General features: G+C 31.6%; 4 protein-coding genes across 4 annotated transcripts; 2 read left to right on the top strand and 2 right to left on the bottom strand.

Moving 5' to 3' along the window:
* The first annotated feature begins 64 nt into the window (after nt 1-64).
* On the top strand, nt 65-4,614 carry csw (protein tyrosine phosphatase non-receptor type corkscrew). The gene is made up of 2 exons (XM_085200066.1): nt 65-384; nt 1,448-4,614. The coding sequence occupies exon 2, from the start codon at nt 1,544-1,546 to the stop codon at nt 3,422-3,424; it is 1,881 nt and encodes a 626-aa protein (XP_085056192.1). The 5' UTR covers nt 65-384; nt 1,448-1,543; the 3' UTR covers nt 3,425-4,614.
* Nucleotides 4,615-5,107: 493 nt separating this feature from the next.
* Nucleotides 5,108-8,136, bottom strand: Ype (yippee zinc finger protein). The gene is made up of 3 exons (XM_085200070.1): nt 7,894-8,136; nt 7,485-7,644; nt 5,108-6,968 (listed from the first exon to the last, which is right to left on the bottom strand). The coding sequence occupies exons 1-3, from the start codon at nt 8,009-8,011 to the stop codon at nt 6,881-6,883; spliced, it is 366 nt and encodes a 121-aa protein (XP_085056196.1). The 5' UTR covers nt 8,012-8,136; the 3' UTR covers nt 5,108-6,880.
* Nucleotides 8,137-8,300: 164 nt separating this feature from the next.
* On the top strand, nt 8,301-12,863 carry LOC146529789 (TBC1 domain family member 19). Its single transcript, XM_085200069.1, has 11 exons — nt 8,301-8,613; nt 8,683-8,817; nt 9,025-9,199; nt 9,297-9,384; nt 9,601-9,661; nt 9,798-10,031; nt 10,234-10,371; nt 10,844-11,003; nt 11,526-11,635; nt 11,725-11,816; nt 12,219-12,863. The coding sequence occupies exons 1-11, from the start codon at nt 8,512-8,514 to the stop codon at nt 12,472-12,474; spliced, it is 1,551 nt and encodes a 516-aa protein (XP_085056195.1). The 5' UTR covers nt 8,301-8,511; the 3' UTR covers nt 12,475-12,863.
* Nucleotides 12,864-13,035: 172 nt separating this feature from the next.
* Nucleotides 13,036-18,102, bottom strand: LOC146529790 (tRNA (carboxymethyluridine(34)-5-O)-methyltransferase alkbh8). Its single transcript, XM_085200067.1, has 8 exons — nt 17,875-18,102; nt 17,289-17,523; nt 16,687-17,001; nt 16,005-16,164; nt 15,214-15,460; nt 14,516-14,671; nt 13,954-14,118; nt 13,036-13,475 (listed from the first exon to the last, which is right to left on the bottom strand). Exons 1-8 carry the CDS (start codon nt 17,968-17,970, stop codon nt 13,080-13,082), a joined length of 1,770 nt encoding a protein of 589 aa, XP_085056193.1. The 5' UTR covers nt 17,971-18,102; the 3' UTR covers nt 13,036-13,079.
* Nucleotides 18,103-18,117: the final 15 nt, after the last annotated feature.

Consider the following 18,117-nt stretch of genomic DNA (forward strand, 5'->3'; position numbering starts at 1 on the left):
TTTTGCAATTTTAGTGCTTGTAACTCTCGCTCACCTATCATGTATTGCATGCATTGACATTTTTGACATAGGACAAAAAACGTCAAAAAGAAGTTGCGTGACATTTCCGCAAGCTATCAAAGAATGAAATTATTTTTTGGCTTTTTGTTTAAAAAAGGTTTATGTTTACACATTTATTATAGTATTATTTAATGTTCGGTGCATAAAGCTTAGTTTTACTTTAATATTAGTCATCTTGATTCATGTGCATTAGTTTACTTGTGAATACGCCCTTGAAAACCGTGATACAAAAAGTCTAAAGTCAGCATAGCAACAACACTAGTTTATTTTATTACGATTTTGAAAAATACTGCGGTCTACAAATTGCAGTGGTGCCTTTTTGAGGTGAGTATTTATTACAATTATATTAAAAATCATCATTAGACTTGGTTAAAATGTTGACTTCCTTATTTAAACATACCTTTGTGTATGTTATACCTCAATACGTATAATTTCTATAGTTCTCATAGCTTATTTGTGCAATCTTACGATTCATTAAAGTACAATCTTAATAAGACTTCATATTTACAAATATTACTATTATGCATATTTTATATTTTTGCCAAATGTTAACATAATAATTTATAAATAATGAGTATTGGTGTTTATATCAGATAACATGTGCTATAATTATAATCTTGTCATATGTTTTATCTATTTATATATTTTGTGCTTTTACTCTGAAACCTAACCTCAAAAAAAATATTTAAGAAATGTTTATAGTCATTATTATGCGAGGGTTGTCGGTTCAAATTCACTTGGGGAAATTCACTATTATTTATGAATATTTCAATTTCTTCACTCTGATGCTACAGCAAAAGCGCGGTGTTTTGTTCTGCCACTCAACACACAATGCATCGAAAATTTTGGCAGAAAGTGGGGAACGGAACAGTGCACTAGGTTCTCTCTGCTTACCCTATACAGTGTACTGCTATACAATGTATAGGTGAAAAATAGTATTCAATATGGGTCACTCAACTTTTAAAATACTGCTTACAGTATTTTAAATCTTTATTTTAATGTTCATTAAAATTTATTTAATAGTATTACACTATTATAACCTTTTATTAACTTTATACATTCAAATAATTATACTGTGGATAGTAAGGAGCCCATCATAGCGCAACAGCAAAGAATCTGATTGTATACAACAGTTATGGGTTGGATTCTCAGTCAGGGAATGAATTAGAATTATTTCCTTGTTCTTTTTACAAGACAAAGCATGACATTGAGTTTCGCTACTCAATATGCAACTTCTCATAAAATTGGGTGGTATGTAGGGAATGAAATGTTTAGGTCTAGATTCTCCCTTGCTTCCCTATTATTTGCAGAATATAGCTTGAACATATAAAAAATATTAAGTATCAGTCATTTATCAATCTTAATATTTAAAATTTTTATTTCGCAGATGAGTACTGAAGACATATGGAGGTTTAAACAAGAGAAAGTAAATATTTTAATTTGATAAATTTAAGTATAGGTGTGGTGCTTCTGTTAGTATAAGATGATAACTCGGAGGTGGTTCCATCCTTCTTTAAATGGAGTAGATGCAGAGAAATTACTTTTAGAGAGAGGTAGAGATGGATACTTTCTTGCTCGACCAAGTATGAGTAATAAGGGAGATTTCACATTATCAGTTAGGAGGGGATTAGAGGTCACGCATATAAAAATTCAGAATAATGGCGAATTTCTAGATCTCTATGGTGGCGAAAAATTTGCAACTCTTTCTGAGTTAGTACAATATTATATGGACAACCAGGGTCAACTTCGCGAGAAGAATGGGAACATTATTCGATTAAAAACCCCTTTAAATTGTGCTGATCCGACAACGGAAAGATGGTACCATGGACAGCTAACAGCTAAAGAAGCTGAGAGAATGATGTTGGAAAACGGAAAAAACGGCTCTTTCCTAGTTCGCGAATCCCAAAGGCAGCCCGGGGACTTCGTTTTATCTGTTCGTACGAGAGATCGAGTTACGCATGTCATAATACGAAGGCAAGATAATAAATACGATGTAGGGGGCGGCCAACAGTTCGAGGACCTCGTCAGCTTAATCGAACATTATCGCAGTTTTCCCATGGTCGAAACTAACGGTGAAGTACTAAGGCTCATTCAACCGTTCAATGCGACGCGTATCCAAGTGCAACACTTTCACACGCGAGTTAAACAATTGCAAAAGGAAAACGAGGGGCCGATCGAAAGTATGGCGTACAAACAAGGCTTCTGGGAAGAATTCGAAACGTTACAAATGATGGAAAACTTGCAACTGTTCGATAGAATGGAAGGGTCCAAGCCGGAGAATATAAGAAAAAACAGATATAAAAATATTATTCCATTCGACCACACTCGCGTCATTTTACGAGATATCCCCACGGACCCTCCTGCGGGTGCTGATTATATAAACGCTAACTACATTCGGTGCGACTTTATAGATACGAATTCAGATTCGCAAGATTTGAACGGAAGTAATGAAAACAACTCTCCTCATGCGAAAGATGGTGCTTCTAGAATCAAAGATAAGCTTTCTCCGACACACACTGGTGTTATAATAACTGAAGAAAAACCGAGGGAAATTTTGAAGGGATACGGAAACGGCACTCATAAGCCCACACCGACTTTCAAACCCACCGTGCTCCGTACAAACCCTAACTATGTTAATACAACGATACCGAAATCGAAAGAAATTGTAGAAAACGGCGACACAGATATAGTGTACAATAAGCTTTACATTGCTACACAGGGCTGTCTTTCAACTACCATTTACCAGTTTTGGTCGATGATATGGCAGGAGGACGTGCGTATTATAATAATGACGACCAAGGAGATAGAGCGCGGCAAAGTGAAATGCGAGCGTTACTGGCCCGAATTAAACAAAACCGAAGTGATCAAGAAATACACTATTTACAACGAATCCGAGTCCTCCACTCAGGACTACACTTTGAGGCGTTTTGTTGTTACGAAGAAAGATGAACCAAATGTTAAAAGGACCATATATCATTTTCACTTCACTGCGTGGCCCGACCATGGCGTGCCTTCCGAACCTGGGCGTGTGTTGAATATCTTACTCGACGTCAACTATAGGTTGGACCAAATAATGACGGGATCGAACCCTCCGAGTCAGGCAGCTGTGTGCGTGCACTGCTCGGCTGGCATCGGCAGGACCGGCACGTTTATAGTAATCGATATGATACTTGACCAAATAAGGAAAGAAGGCTTCGACTGCGAGATAGACATACACCGCACTGTGCAAATGGTCCGCGACCAGCGGTCCGGGATGGTGCAAAACGAGGCCCAGTACAAGTTCATATACATGGCGCTGTTGGAGTACATCGAGACGGAGAAGCAGCGCCTCAGCTGCGTGTCAGCGCCGGCGCAGGACTCCTGAAATGCTTCCCAAGTTGCAAAGTCCGGCCGGCGTCGACTTTGGATGTCTCTCCAAACAGTAATGTGGCCTGTGACTCAAATCTGCAGTTTATTCGTTTGATTATTACATATTCTATATTTATTGTAATGCAATATTTTATAAAGAATATGATATTTTTCACTAAATGTTATGGAATAAGTAAATTTTTAACTTTTAAGTAACATTTTCAAAAGACGCAATTTAAAATGTATGATAAATATTCATACATATTTATCACGTAGCTATGTTTATGTGCATATTATAATTTGCTATATTAATGTCATTACCGTAATCACTCATGTATTCACATTTTCCTGTAAGATTGTTGCTCGGTTATTACAAAGGCATTATTACATTGCTATGAGGCGTGGACATTTTTAATTTAGATAAAATTGTAGTAACGACACCGGCGCTCGGTACTAATAGATATATTATATAATCGTATAAAGAGTTATGGACGTACGGACGGACATATGTAAAGATCGACTGTAGTACCTAATTGCTCGTGATAAAAGTAAAACTAATATCTATCTATGATATATGAAACGGAGACCTGATTATGTTTCAAATAATTGCTTTAAAATTGTACTATATGAAGTCAGGAGGTTGGCTTCAGAGTGATCTCGAATCGATTTTCAATTAGACGGAGTATGTTATTGTTTCGGTTACGAACCAGTTGTGGTGGCTAGTAAATGTCCCGCGATATCTCCGGAACGGATGATTCTAATAACTTAAGTACAGAGTTCGAGTTTTGTCAGATCGTTGATCGTATAGGTGCTTTCTTGGTACCATATTCCGCCTTAGGCGATGGTACGATAATTTTTTAAGAAATTTATTTTCTATTTGAATAGATATGAACTTTGAATGACTTGAACAATTAATGTTGTTACAAATTTATATTTATTAATATATTTACATTTATTTACGAGATATATTGTACGACTTACAGATAATGTGAGACGGCTATTCGTTTTTTGCTCAACATGAATTGTTCAAATGATTCAAAAGAAACTATTTTACGTTGTTGGCATTTTATTTATAATATATTCCAATTTGTAAAGCTGAGCTTAAGTATTTTGCATGAAGTTTAATAGAGAGAAACAAAAAAGTTTATCTGTAAAAGATATATGTTGTGTTATATAATATAATAAAGAATAAAATGTGATATTGTACTATAATGATTATTATTTATCTTATCCTGCTACACTAATAATGTGTGAAAAAAATAATAGGTGCACCTGTACGATTAGTATCGGAATGCATTAGGCGAATATTTCAAGAAAGTATAATTAAAAGTGTAAATACATAAATTACTAGTAGTTTACTCGGTAAATGGATGACAGTGGAGAAGCGAGCTTAACTCGCGCTCGTGCTCGCGGGGCAAAATACATTTTCAGCGCCCCCCAGACGAATCCATTGAATTTCATATGTAAAATATACCCCCAAATTGATAAATGAATGAAGGCTTAAGGTAAAGATTAGCTGTAAATAAATGGTCCTTACATAATTAAATCAAATGCACATTATGTATTTTAAATATATAATAAAATACATATATTTAAATAGTTTTGCGGACCATTCGACGCCCCCTCTCGGAGTAGCGCTCGGGGCATGATGCCTTCTTGCGTATAGCATGAGTCCCTAAATAAAAAAAATAAAAGAAAATTAATTATTCTAATTTTTATTTATCGAATTCCAAAACAAACATACAATTAAGATCTCTTCGTTCAACCCACTTTCTGGTTTCAACTAAATAAATAAATTATTTCTTCTAAAGATTTTTGAATATAATTTTGAGTTACTTATTTATCCTCTAAAAAGCTAAATTCTAAAAGTAATTTTACTAATTCGCATGTCAATTTTTTTTCATTGTAAAAGAAAAAACTAAAAAAATAGTATACTTATAAGCGATATTATTAAACCCTTCATATATTTCGAATGATATTCTTTATTATTTTCTCATTTTATAACTTTAAAATTGTTTATCGCAAAAAATCTTAATACATTTAATTCAACTTATATGTTATCCAATAAGATCAGAACAAGAATTATAGAAATATTAACATTCCAAGATTCTCAATCGAACCTGCAATCTACGCTCTACAATATATATTGTATAATTATAACTCTTAGCAATAACTAGCGGCTCCCCGCTGCTTCGCCCGCTTGAACTACATGATTTTTCATTTAATAAACAGAATTGGTTGACAGTCAAATGTGTTGATGTCAATGAATAATTTAATTTCCTTGTTCATATACAGCCTTCAATGTTAAATTATTGTTTTGGGTAAGGATTTATAATATTCTTTGTAAAATAACTGCGATGATTGCATGTTACAAAAAATTCCCAAATCAAATCGAATAATCTAATATTGATTCCAAAATAATTAATAGAATATCTTTTCCTTGTTTTGAAAGTCGGTTAAAAATACAGATTTATCACAAATAAATACAGATTTATTATAAGTAAAGATATGAATTGCTTTAAGTATATTTGCAGGCAAACTCATGCCTTGAGTTCATTCAAATGCCGATAACTTTTTTTAATGAAACAAACTTTAGATGTTAAGTTGAGTTAAAACAAAGCAATTGGTGAAAGTTTTAAGTAAGTCGGTTCAGTACTTTCGGAGATTAGCGTGACCATACATACAGACAGACAGGCAATTCAAAAAAAAATTTTTGCTTTCTATTATTCTTTTTACGTGCCCCTCTATCCATTTCAGTAAAAAGTACTAAATGTACAGACAAAATATTTTTACTGTTTGATTATAATTAGAGATAATGTGAATTCATTTTTTTTATCCTAAATTATTTATACATATATTTCTCTTCATGAATTATTTTTCAAGTTTTTTTACAAAAATTGATCATAGGGTGAGTGACATACTATCTGATAATACAAATTTTTTCACTTCACAATAAAAAAATATGAAAAAAAAACAAAAGCACAATTCTGTATTAACAATTTTCTATATCTGTTATTAGTTAACAATCTTATTTGATTGGTACTTGGGAAAATTTCTAATTGACTTTAATTATACTATTGTATTGAAGGAAGCAGTATTTTTTATAATTATTCAACTGCAATGTCATCCTTACAAGTTACAATAGTTATTGTAATAGTTTTAATTAAGATTTAATTTCTTCTTTCTTTATCATTGTTGGATAGTTTTTTTAATTCATAATTTCATCTAAAAATTTTGAAAGAACGGAGAATAATATTCATACTAGTTTAATAATGCATGATTTGCACTAGAAAACATAAGAAAATTATCAAAGTGAAAATTATTATAACAGCTTAATGTGTTTAAACATGTTATATAACAAATAGTTATATTCATGTATTGGGCGGACAGTAACAAATTGAACACATAAGTTTATTGTTATTACATGCTATATTATTAAAATTAATCTCTAATAAGGCAAATTAAGAAAATGCTAATCATCACTGTTGACAGGAATTTCTTCGATGCCTTCAGTTTCATTTACCAAAGCTCGCTCCAGAATCACTCTTCCTTCCTTGTATCTGAAAAATATTCCAATTACATATTTATAATATTTTTCTTGGGTCTAACTGTAGGACATGTTTGATTCCTATAATAAGAATATTTTAAATTCTTGACCCCATTTTGGCATAGGACAGCAATACTTTTGTAAATGTGATGACTGTGGGTTCTCTCTAGGCCAACAAAATGTAATGCTGGTTTGCACCATATAATAACAAATGTTTTTTTTTAATGGCCTGACTTTGCAATGACAGGTACAAAATAATCTACCAGTGTAGCAGTAAATTTTGAAGGATATTATGAACTGATAGAGATATAGGAGTATATTAGTAGTAGCAATAAAAACACATTACTGAAAGTCCCCATTAACATGCCAAATATAAAAATCAGCCATCTTAAAGTTTTAAATATATATGATGCTGTACATTAAGAGGAAGGATATCATATAGAGAATAATTAAGTTTTGGGTAACAATTTTAATTGCCCAAAACTTAATGTTTTATAAGTGTGTGAGAAAATGGTGATTGTGATTTTACCTTTGATTTTCTTCAGTGGCAAACTCATACACCCATCCTAGTTTAGTAGCGCAGTTCTTACAAGAAACATCGCGTACCATATGTCTACCAGTCAACATTACTCTATCTTGGACTTCAGAGTATACTAGGTTTACAACTTTGTGAAATAGAAAGGCACGACCTTAAAAACAAGGTAACCAGGTAACAAAATATAAAGCTGTATTATGTATAATATAAGAATTTACATGTAATAAACAACTTTAATGGAAATGTATAACGTAATATTTATAGCATCACATGTGTTCGTAATTTATTATGCTTGTTCAATTTTTACCTAATTCAGTTTCCTAGTAAGACTATTTACATATTTATGTTTACGCTCTCAATATTAAACAATAATATAAAAATCAGCTGTTTCACGGCAACTGACCTGTCGCTCCAGTAAATCTGGTACTTATTAACTCAGAGCGATTAGTTAACACCACATCACAAGCTGCACAAGAGAATAGACGGGTTCCACCAATGTGATCCAAGAAGATTTTGCCCATTTTATAATTTTGCTTGTTATTTCTTTGTTTTAGAAATGAGATGCGTAAAAATTGCAATAACACTCTCTTGAATTTGGCTCAATAAAATAAGCAAATTTCAATTGTCAAAATAGTGTTCTATTGTTTTGTTATCTCTTTCTTTTATATTTATCTAGAAAAGGAAAGAATAATGAGTGTTGACCTTTCAATGAAAGGAACCTTTTTTAGGATTTTTTACTCTGTTAACACTGATTTCAAGAAATAAATTATATTATTTCAGTTTTTTATGTTTTGTATACGATTACATAATATTATTGTAAATAATCCAACATTACATATTGTTTGGAATAATATATTTAATAGAAAATTAAATGTTATTGAATTTTTTAAAAGGAAATATGTTGATTCGTTGCCTAAGAAACTACTAATAGTTTCATAATGAAATATATTTTTACAAATAGTAAACATACTTTCGTTTCTTATGATTTTACAAAATTCAAACAAACATTGGCCTCGTAAATATGGAGGATTTAAAAGAAGACACAATTCACCACACAGCTGTAAAATTAGCGGATGAAATAAAAAGTCTGTCGATTTATAAATCATTTTATAGTGATATCCAAGTAAGTTTAATTTTAATAGTGAAATTATAATTGTTATTACATAATAACAACGGATTTCGTTATGAACAGAAACTAGTATCGTCTCCTAATGTTAAAAAAGAAGACTTCAAACAAACCTTACAACAAGCTATGAAAGAAAAGGGATTGGATACAAAACTTAGAAATACGGTCTTTCATTGGGTTAGAACACAGAGTAAGCACAAAGTAAGAATATTTTTACCTATATCTTTAGATTTTTCATTTTTTTACATTAATTATTTTTTCCGTGGGTTAAAAAAAGCAAATTAGTAATACTCACAGGTTCTTATTATATAACATTATTATAAGTATATTAACTTTATCTTTTTCTAATATATAACTTTATCTTTTACTTATACACCTTCAAGCAATTGTACATTTTAAAAATTTTAGAAGCTAGATCCTCTAACGTCGTTATCAAAAGCCAGTGCTCAATGGGAGAAAAGGATCCACAAGTCGTTAAATTCAATGTGTTCAGACTTGGAGACTTCTTTGGCCAAAATAAGGCCACAGAGTGAACAAGAAGAGCTTACAGACAAGTGGAATGAGCTTAGTACATATGGCTTAGGTAATCTCTATAAAACAGTAAAAATATTTTGTCTGTACATTTTGTATTTTTGACTGAAATGGATAGAGGGGATTATAATTGGGAATGTTTTTTATAGATTTATCGAAATATCGGCCTGTTTATGCACCCAAAGACTTTTTAGACGTATTACTTACACTATCTGGTTACGTACCATTTACAAGAGAGTAAGTATTTTTTTAAAGATTATATAATTATTTGTTTTTTACGGTGAACCCCGCGCATCGCAGGGTAGGCAGAGAGAACATGTTAACGTAGTGTTAAGACACTTCCGTTCTCTACTTTTCCCCTATCATGTTGAGTCACACGCTTGTGGCCTCATATACATATTTCTTTGTGATCATTAAATAACTTCATAATATGTATATAAAAATATATTACAGAGACGAACCTAAATGGGAATTTGCACATCTACCTCTAGAAGTGAAATCATTGGATCAATTGGTAATAATACATAAATATTTAGTACCTGAATATATTTGGCTCGAAGGACCATATCTTTAAAATTATACATTTACTATTAGATTATAACTTTATAATAAAATATTATGTTAGTAACGCATTTTTTATAATTTTATAGCGTAAAATTTATAGTGAATGGGCCAATGGCGAACCCTTATTAGGTGTGAATCCAAATATGCCAAGTACTGTGCCTGGTTTTTTAACTTTAGAAGCGGAACGTATTGCGCTTGGCGAAAGAGTGGCAGGTTTAGGATACGCACCAGTCATCCAAGAATATTTAAAAAAAGGCAGCCCACAATGCTTAAGAGCTAGACTTTGGACGCAAGTTTTAGGAGCTGAAGTCAAGCAACAGGTAAAGTGGTTATTGTTGAGTAATACTTAGATTTTAAAAGCTTCACGCACATAGCAGGAGAGGCAGAGGAATACCTGGGAATCCGTTCCCCACTTTCCGCCGACTTCTTGAGGCATTGCGTGTTGAGCGACGAAATTCGATACGCTTAGCCTCGTTACCAAAGCGAGCTTATTATAATTATTTAACGATGCAACTATTCTAGCAATTTGCTTACTTCAATCAATTAAAGAAGAGTGTGCTAGAAGTGGATTTGATGATTGACAAGCTGATATTTAAAGACGTTCAGTTGACAGCTTCAAATGACGACCAATATTTTGTATTTGAAGATTTACTCTATCAGGTAATAATAAAATGTAATAATTTTTTTCGTAGACTAGTAAAACTTGATATATACCTAGTTAATTTTAATTCTCTACAATAATTTGGATGGAATATTTTCTTTATCTTTCCAGAGAGTCGTAACCAGTCCAGTAATGTAGTAGTCTCTAATAAAACCTAGATCAGTTTCACAGTGTATCCCGCACACAGCAGGGTAGGTAGACGCAACATAGTGTTAAGACACTCCGTTCCCCACTTTCTGCCGAATTCCGGGGGCATTGAGTGTTGACGGGCAGAATTCAACGCCGCGCTTTGCCTCGACACTAGAACGAAGAAATGGAAATATAAACGTAAATAAATATTTCCTCGAGTGGGGATCGAACCCATAACCGTCGCGTTACAGTCACATCATTGTGCCGCTGCGACACGACGGCCTCAAGTAACATCTAGATGATTCATAATATCGCCATATTCTTTTTAAATTAAAATTATAGGTGATGCTTTGTTTTTCACGAGATGGAGAAGTATTGACAGCAATTAGATCATTATCGGGTGCTGCTCTTACTGTGGCTGTAAAGGGAAGACACGCACCAGACTGTTATACTGCCTTTCCTCCCAGCGGAGTTATTCCTTTTCACGGTTTTACAATGTACGGTAAGATACATATTAACATTTTGATTATTATTGTTAACTGTTTAAACAACAACATGAAACATCACAATAGCTCGTCGAATTTGATTTTATATGCCTAATCTATACTTCTATACTAGTATAGGTAATAAAGTGGAAGAGTTTATTTGTTTGTTTCTTCGAACCGTTATTTAGGCTTATATTTTCTTACTAATTCTATTGATAACTAAAAATAATTTCATAAATATATTTAATAAATATTCGTTTAGTTCAAGCAGGCGAAGCCGCGTCCGGGTCCGCTAGTTAATTTATATAACGAGATTTTTTTATTTCATAATGTACGTTGAAGTTTGAGGCCAGTTGTGGCACAGGGGGGCATTACCGTAACTACCGTAACGGCGTGTGGGTTACCGTAACTAATTGATGGCTCGCATACCTTTCAAAGAAATGAAACTTTCAATATTTTTATTTCCTCGGTCTGGTAACGAAGCTAATATTAGGTACAGCGTGAAGCCAAATATAATAAGTAAATAATGTACGTTTCAGCAACGCCGTTTTGCTACTTATATGATGATCCTGTTCAACTATACTTTATATTTCGAGCGTTTTATATGCGTTATTGGCATCGACTACATTATATCTCAACTCATCCTCAGGTAAACAACACAAAGATTGATAGTTCAATTTTTCTTTAATATAATGTATCATTTTATACGTTTCATACATTAACACGAAATATTTTCAGGGTATCGTATCTCTCTGCCTTCTCTATGAACGACTTTTAGAGTCTAATGAACCTCTTTTGTGGATACATTTTAGGAATATTAACATTAATCCGTGAGTATAATTTGTTATTTGTACTCGGTGTCTAAATTGGCGGCGACTTCAGTTTTTAAAGTAAAACTTAAATTTTCTAACCTCAATATTAAAAATGTATTTTTTTTGATGGTGAATACATTTTGTACAGTGTCGCCTTCTAAAATACAAAAGGCGGGGCTGGCAAAGAGTACCTATATAGTTTTAACACTGTTGACCGCTTTTCGCCTAAATTCAAGACATTGCGTTTTGAATTGTGGGACCCAGCGGAATAGGGTACTTTATTTGCTCAAGCAAAGAAATGAAATTATTTGTAAGAATCGAAGCCACAATGGCCTCATAAGCTTATGATATTAATAATCCAATAAACACATATTTCATATATACTTTTAATATTTAAACATAATCTTTTGTCATTTTTAGCATCCGTGTAGTGTTCAAATGGTTAATGAGAGCATTCAGTGGGCATCTGCCTCCAGATCAGCTTTTACTTCTATGGGATGCAATTCTAGGATACGATTGCTTAGAAATTCTGCCTTTACTAGCTCTAGCCATTTTGAGTTTTAGAAAAGAAAATATATTTCAGGTAAATACATTGCAAAATGTCGACGCAGTGTTAGCTGATTTATCTACTATTTCTGTTATACCTTTATTGCAATTGGCATTAATGAAAACTTAAATAGTTACAATTTTTAAAGACAGTATCAAAGTATTAAAACATCATGTACAGAAACGTAAAGCTATATTCCTAATAAAAAGAAATCATTTCTCGTTGAAGAATTTTGTTTAATGAAAAAAAAATGGTAAAATAATTATTTTCTATGTTAGAAGAAAATAGAAAAATATATGAAATAGATGTAGCATATAATTTTTTGGTTGTTTGTTATTTGTTTATAAAATGGAATGGCTTTTATAGATATTATACACATGTATTGTTTTTTTTTACGATGACATGTTTATTGATTATTGTTAAATTATACAGAATATTGTTTGTATAAATGTTTTATAGGAACTTTTCTTTTGTAGATGAATTTATTGTAATAAAGTGCGAATGTGTTGTTTATAAAATAATTTATTAATTCCTCGAGTCCCTAAATTAGAAATAAAGTCTTTTTGTACTTTATATTTTTGTAATTTGATGTCGGGAAACGGAATGAGATAACATTTTTTAAGTATTTAAACTCCTAATTTAGGACTACATAAACACCTGCTTTTTATCCGTATAAATAATAGGATATAATAACTGCTATAATAATTTATTTTACAATAGAATAAAAAACATATTTATTTTTTTCTACATATAACACACCAATTGCCTTCTTCATAAAAACTTTTCTCGACAAACAAATTGGGTAAATCACACAATTTTTCTAATTCGCCATCTTGGAAAACATGATAATATCTCAATAGTGTTGTGGTTGGTTCTTTTTCCAGTTTTTCATTCATTTTCCTTAATTTCCACGGTACTAATAAATCTTGATGTTGAAATTGTGTCCTATTTTCGTGAACTGGTAGATTTATTCCAGCTACGGCGTGTAAATTGTTATCTTTAGCTTGTTTTTCTTTATTTTGACTTAAATAATTGGACTTAGTTTGGTCTTTCGCCCATACTGTTATAAGAGCCTTGCCACCGGAACGTAAAAGTTCTGCTATCACTGATATCGCTTGACGTCTTCTTTCCTATGTATGAAGATATTATTATTTGTTGTACAAATGTTTTGGATGTAATATGAAAGTACAAAAGTTGATTCTATTTGTTGGTTGTGGAACTAACAATCGTCGATACATTAATATATACATATGCTTAAAATAGTTGATTGAATTTCCAATATCCAATCCAATTTTTATGAATTATTTTAATATAGTATTTTTTTTTCGTTACAAATAGAATAGATTTTGTATATATTTAAGCTGACATCTTAAAATAGCGCTTAAGTGTTTTTAATTTGTATGAACATATTTTAATATGAAGAAACACAAAGTAATGGAGTAGTAAGATATTCCTATAAAAATGCCAATAATGAAATTTCAAAAAAGTACATTTCTCGACACAATAAAAAATATAGCTTAAATTGCCTAGAGTACTAAGCAGTAAATAAAAAAAATAAAAATAAAAAATAAAATAAATTTAATTAAAAAATTATATAAAGAAACTTACATAATTACTAAAATGGTGTATGACAGCTATACAAATGATTTTATCCGCTATTTCGTTTCTAAGACACGGCGTTAACAAGTCTAAGCGCATACACTCCGCTGTCGGGACATCTTGCGTAGTTTGTTTACACTCTGTCAGTAAACCTAGACTTCTTTCACCTGCTATCTGTATTAAAATGGAAAAATAGTTGTGTATTTTTTATATTTTATTGTGTCCAGTCGTGGCGCAGGGGCACAAGTAGTATACTGTAAACCCGACTGGTTGTGGGTTCAATCCCTACTCGAGGAAATGAAATATTTATTTATATTTATATTTTCATTTCTTCGCTCTGGTGTCGAGGTAAAGCGCCGCGTTGAATTCCGCCACTCAAGATGCAATGTCTCCAGAATTTGCACGTAAAATGGGTAACCCTTTGTCTACCCTGCTGTGTGAGGGATACAGCGTAAAGCTAATAAAATACTTTTTTATAATTGTGTTTTCGATGTCCGGCGGCGATGGCCGGCCGGACTGCTCAAAATGTATTTAATCATTTTAAAAAAAACTTAATCAATAAACAATTAACCTGTAGTATATCAGTACGTTTTAACACATTCTTCCCGTTTCCGGCACCCAAATCCAATACTATATCTCCTATAGGAGTATTTTGTAAGAACTCGACCACTTTGGGCCACGGCGTGTGTCGTGTGGAACTGAAGTGACTTGCTATTTGTTCGTATACCTGTTAAAACAAGAATGTTAAAATATTTTTTATATAATTAATTATTTTCGTTTTCCGACTTTTGACTCCCATCACATAAAACGTATTCTATCGCAAATTGTGAGTGACCGTTGATGATAGACACGTGAAATTTGTAAAGATGTTTATTTTCGTAATCTGGACATAACTAAACTAAAGGGGTTGAAAGTTTGTATGGAAAAAAATTGAATCAGTGCCGATTTCTATAAAATTTAAATTCACTAAAAATATTGCATTGAACATGTGTTTTGTGGTTTATTTTGATTCACCCCCTAAGAGTGCAAATTTGTATGGAAAAACCTTAAAATCATCACCGATTTTTATAAAATTTGAAATTTAGACTTTTCAAAATATTTTATTGAACATATATTTCATGGTTTATTAGAATTCACCCATAAGAGTGCAAATAAGCAGGCGAAGCTGCGCTCGTCCGCTAGTATATTATAATTAAAATTCCTCTAAAAAAATCTTTATTCTCGCGGTAATAAAAAAAACAAAAAAGATGTAATAATTTACAAACAAACCTGATGTACATGTAATTCCTCCAACTTAGAAGCTATATCCTCAGATATATTATTATCGACACTATCGCACAGGGACTTGAACCCACACTCACATTTCCCTTGTCTTGTTTTTCTAAAAGTCAACGATATACGTGTTTGCCTTTGCAATGTTTCGTTGGTTATTATGCGAATTTCTTTATTATCTTTTTGTCGTATTTCTATAATGGGATCCTGTAACCTTGGTTGTATGCCGTGTTGCCAGTCATATCTGTAATAGGTAAGAATTAAAAAATAAATTTGGTAATTTCTCATTTATGAAAGTTATGATAAATTCAAAGCATTCACTCAACGCCATGCTATATAAATAATTTAAATATTATGCTAATTAGTGTTATATTATGGACAAATTATCTATTTTTTCAGCTTCACCCTATATCCCGCATTTTGACTCTCATCTTTCCGTGGATTTCTGGAGGCATTGTGTATTGAGTGGCGGAACTCAATGCCTTGTTTTACCTCGACACCAGCGTGAAGAAATGAAATAATAAATATTCAAATATTTATTATTGTTCCAAAACAAGTGGATAATAAATCTTGAGTGGAAAAAAAAACAAGCCCCATTAGTGCAACTTAGCCCACCTCTTTATCAGTCCACACTATGCCACTGATTTGTAGCCTATGTATCATTCTAATATATAAGATATATAACTATTAAGTTTCATTTAAATTTGTTTAGCAATTTTTGCATAATAGTGAAACAAACATCCATCCACAAAAAATTTCATTTGTATTAGTAAGAAAACAATATTTACCGAGCCTCCCCCTGCATTACCAACAAGGATCTAGCAGGTACTACAATTGGAATATATTCCCCAGAATGATGTTTCCAATCCATTATTACATCTGATCCTAGTGATAGAGATAATATTGTATCTTCGAATGGACTGTGTCTGTCTACATGGGATGGTATACCTAAAAATATATTAGCTTTTTAGGTTATTAACTAAAATAACCTGTTATTACTAAGAAATATACATTCCTCTTTGTAGCATTAACAATCAAATATAATTAGTATTTAACTTATTTTAAAAAAAGTTATTGATTAACACTTTACACATTCATATTTCTATTGATCAAATTGAAAAGTGTATCGTTCCTTTTCCCAATCATTCAATCACACAAAATATTTCTGTTAAAAGCAAGGCTCAAACTATGTACATATTTTTAATATTTTATACAATTTCTTTTCATGTCAGTTAACTAAAAATCTAGTGTTACACTATTGACACTCCATGCACAACATACCTTAAGTATATGTAATGTATTTTTTGTCTACCAAAGCAGTGAAAATAAAATAATTCAAATATAATTATTCATCCTAGTGGGCATTGAACCCACACCCACTTCTTTACAATCAGACACTGACCTACTGCACCATAATGATCTTGTGATACAAGATGAAAAAATAATAATAAAAAATTAATATTATCTTACCATGTCCAGGGCAATATTTGTTAATGGTCAATTGATCAGGTATCCTGAAGTCAATACTAAAATTTTTTAATCTGTCCCATAAAATATCACATTCCTTGGGTATTTTCTCTTCTAAAGGTGAACTTAAATCTACATCATTACTCCCATATCTAAATTCATACCCAAAATGTCTAACTTGACGATTTTTCAAATTTGAATCTTGTACTATATTAAAAAGTTTTAAAAACAATCTCTCTTCATCTTCAGAAAGGAAATTTTCAATTATTTGCAAACCGTTTGGTATGTTTCCACAACATATAATTTCTGTATTTGGTACTGGAAAGGAAATTTTTAAATAATTATTTTATTTATTTATTTATATTTAAATATCAAAAGAATAGCTGTAATGGACCTTTTAATCTACAATTTAATTTAAATCTTAAAAAATAATAAAAAATATTATTTAATATACAAAAAAAATCAAATCAATGTGATTCTTAGTACAAATTTTCAAACAAACAACACAAACATATCTGTTCTATATTAAAGTAGCAGCCCCCGTACACTAAAGTATACTATAAGCATTTTAAACATTTTAAAATAACCTAATTGAAATCACTTACCATTCTCTACATAATTCATATAAATTGGTACACTTTTAGCCCTTTGTTTACCATTGTAGGTATCATAGAATAATTGGGCACTATCTATATTGTTAAAGACTACATAGCAATGTGACTCTCCTTTCTCGGATATAAAATTATTCAATACTGTACTTGAAGGCAAATCTTCTAACAATTTAGTAACATCTGTTTTTTCAAATCCCGTAGCTTGGCCGACGTTACAAAGGACTATATTCTAAAAATATGTAATACCAAACGATTTATATAAAATAAATATATAAAACTGAAATAATAATATTTAAAAAAATGGTTTGGGGTGCAATGGGACAATATCTAACTGTAACGCGATAGTTTTGGATTGGATTCCCACTCGGAAGAATTGATTACATACATTATTTTATTTCCCTTGGGTAACTCGATAGAGCGCAGTTTGGAATGCTGCTACTAAATGTCCCCAAAATAGAAAGAAAATTGGTGAATGGAAAGTCTTAACATTATGTAGTAGATGCAATATGAGGGATACAGCGTGACGCTAAGAAAAAACATTTAATGATTAAATATTGGTAATATATGATAAGTGACTTACTTGCCCAGGTACATCAGTACATATAATTCCTTTAGATAATTTTAAACGCACAGCGAATCTTTTTCTTTTTTTCTCTGCTTTCTTTCCTTCATCCATTGTGTATATATAAAATGTACAAGTGTGTTTTTAATTCATTTCAGCTTTTTCATGTTTTCTCATAATGTAAACATAACCTCTACTAAACTAAACTAACATAAAGTGACGTTTCATTTAAACTTTAATTAATCTAACCTTTACCATAGA

This window comes from Heliconius melpomene, chromosome 17 (genome assembly GCF_056956725.1).
Source record: "Heliconius melpomene rosina isolate 202511_hmr_F chromosome 17, ASM5695672v1, whole genome shotgun sequence".
NCBI classification, from domain to species: Eukaryota; Metazoa; Arthropoda; class Insecta; order Lepidoptera; family Nymphalidae; genus Heliconius; species Heliconius melpomene.

What these genes read in the sequence shown, in the direction of transcription:
- csw (XM_085200066.1), top strand. Translation starts at nt 1,544, where the DNA reads ATGATAACTCGGAGGTGGTTCCATCCTTCTTTAAATGGAGTAGATGCA.
- Ype (XM_085200070.1), bottom strand. Translation starts at nt 8,011, where the DNA reads ATGGGCAAAATCTTCTTGGATCACATTGGTGGAACCCGTCTATTCTCT. An exon ending in CAGATTTACTGGAGCGACAG is followed by an intron (nt 7,645 to 7,893) that starts GTCAGTTGCCGT and finishes CTTGTTTTTAAG; the next exon opens with GTCGTGCCTTTCTATTTCAC. An exon ending in GCCACTGAAGAAAATCAAAG is followed by an intron (nt 6,969 to 7,484) that starts GTAAAATCACAA and finishes AATATTTTTCAG; the next exon opens with ATACAAGGAAGGAAGAGTGA.
- LOC146529789 (XM_085200069.1), top strand. Translation starts at nt 8,512, where the DNA reads ATGGAGGATTTAAAAGAAGACACAATTCACCACACAGCTGTAAAATTA. An exon ending in GCTTAGTACATATGGCTTAG is followed by an intron (nt 9,200 to 9,296) that starts GTAATCTCTATA and finishes TGTTTTTTATAG; the next exon opens with ATTTATCGAAATATCGGCCT. An exon ending in TGAAATCATTGGATCAATTG is followed by an intron (nt 9,662 to 9,797) that starts GTAATAATACAT and finishes ATAATTTTATAG; the next exon opens with CGTAAAATTTATAGTGAATG.
- LOC146529790 (XM_085200067.1), bottom strand. Translation starts at nt 17,970, where the DNA reads ATGGATGAAGGAAAGAAAGCAGAGAAAAAAAGAAAAAGATTCGCTGTG. An exon ending in GTACTGATGTACCTGGGCAA is followed by an intron (nt 17,524 to 17,874) that starts GTAAGTCACTTA and finishes ACATATTTTTAG; the next exon opens with AATATAGTCCTTTGTAACGT. An exon ending in GTAATGCAGGGGGAGGCTCG is followed by an intron (nt 15,461 to 16,004) that starts GTAAATATTGTT and finishes TACCTATTACAG; the next exon opens with ATATGACTGGCAACACGGCA.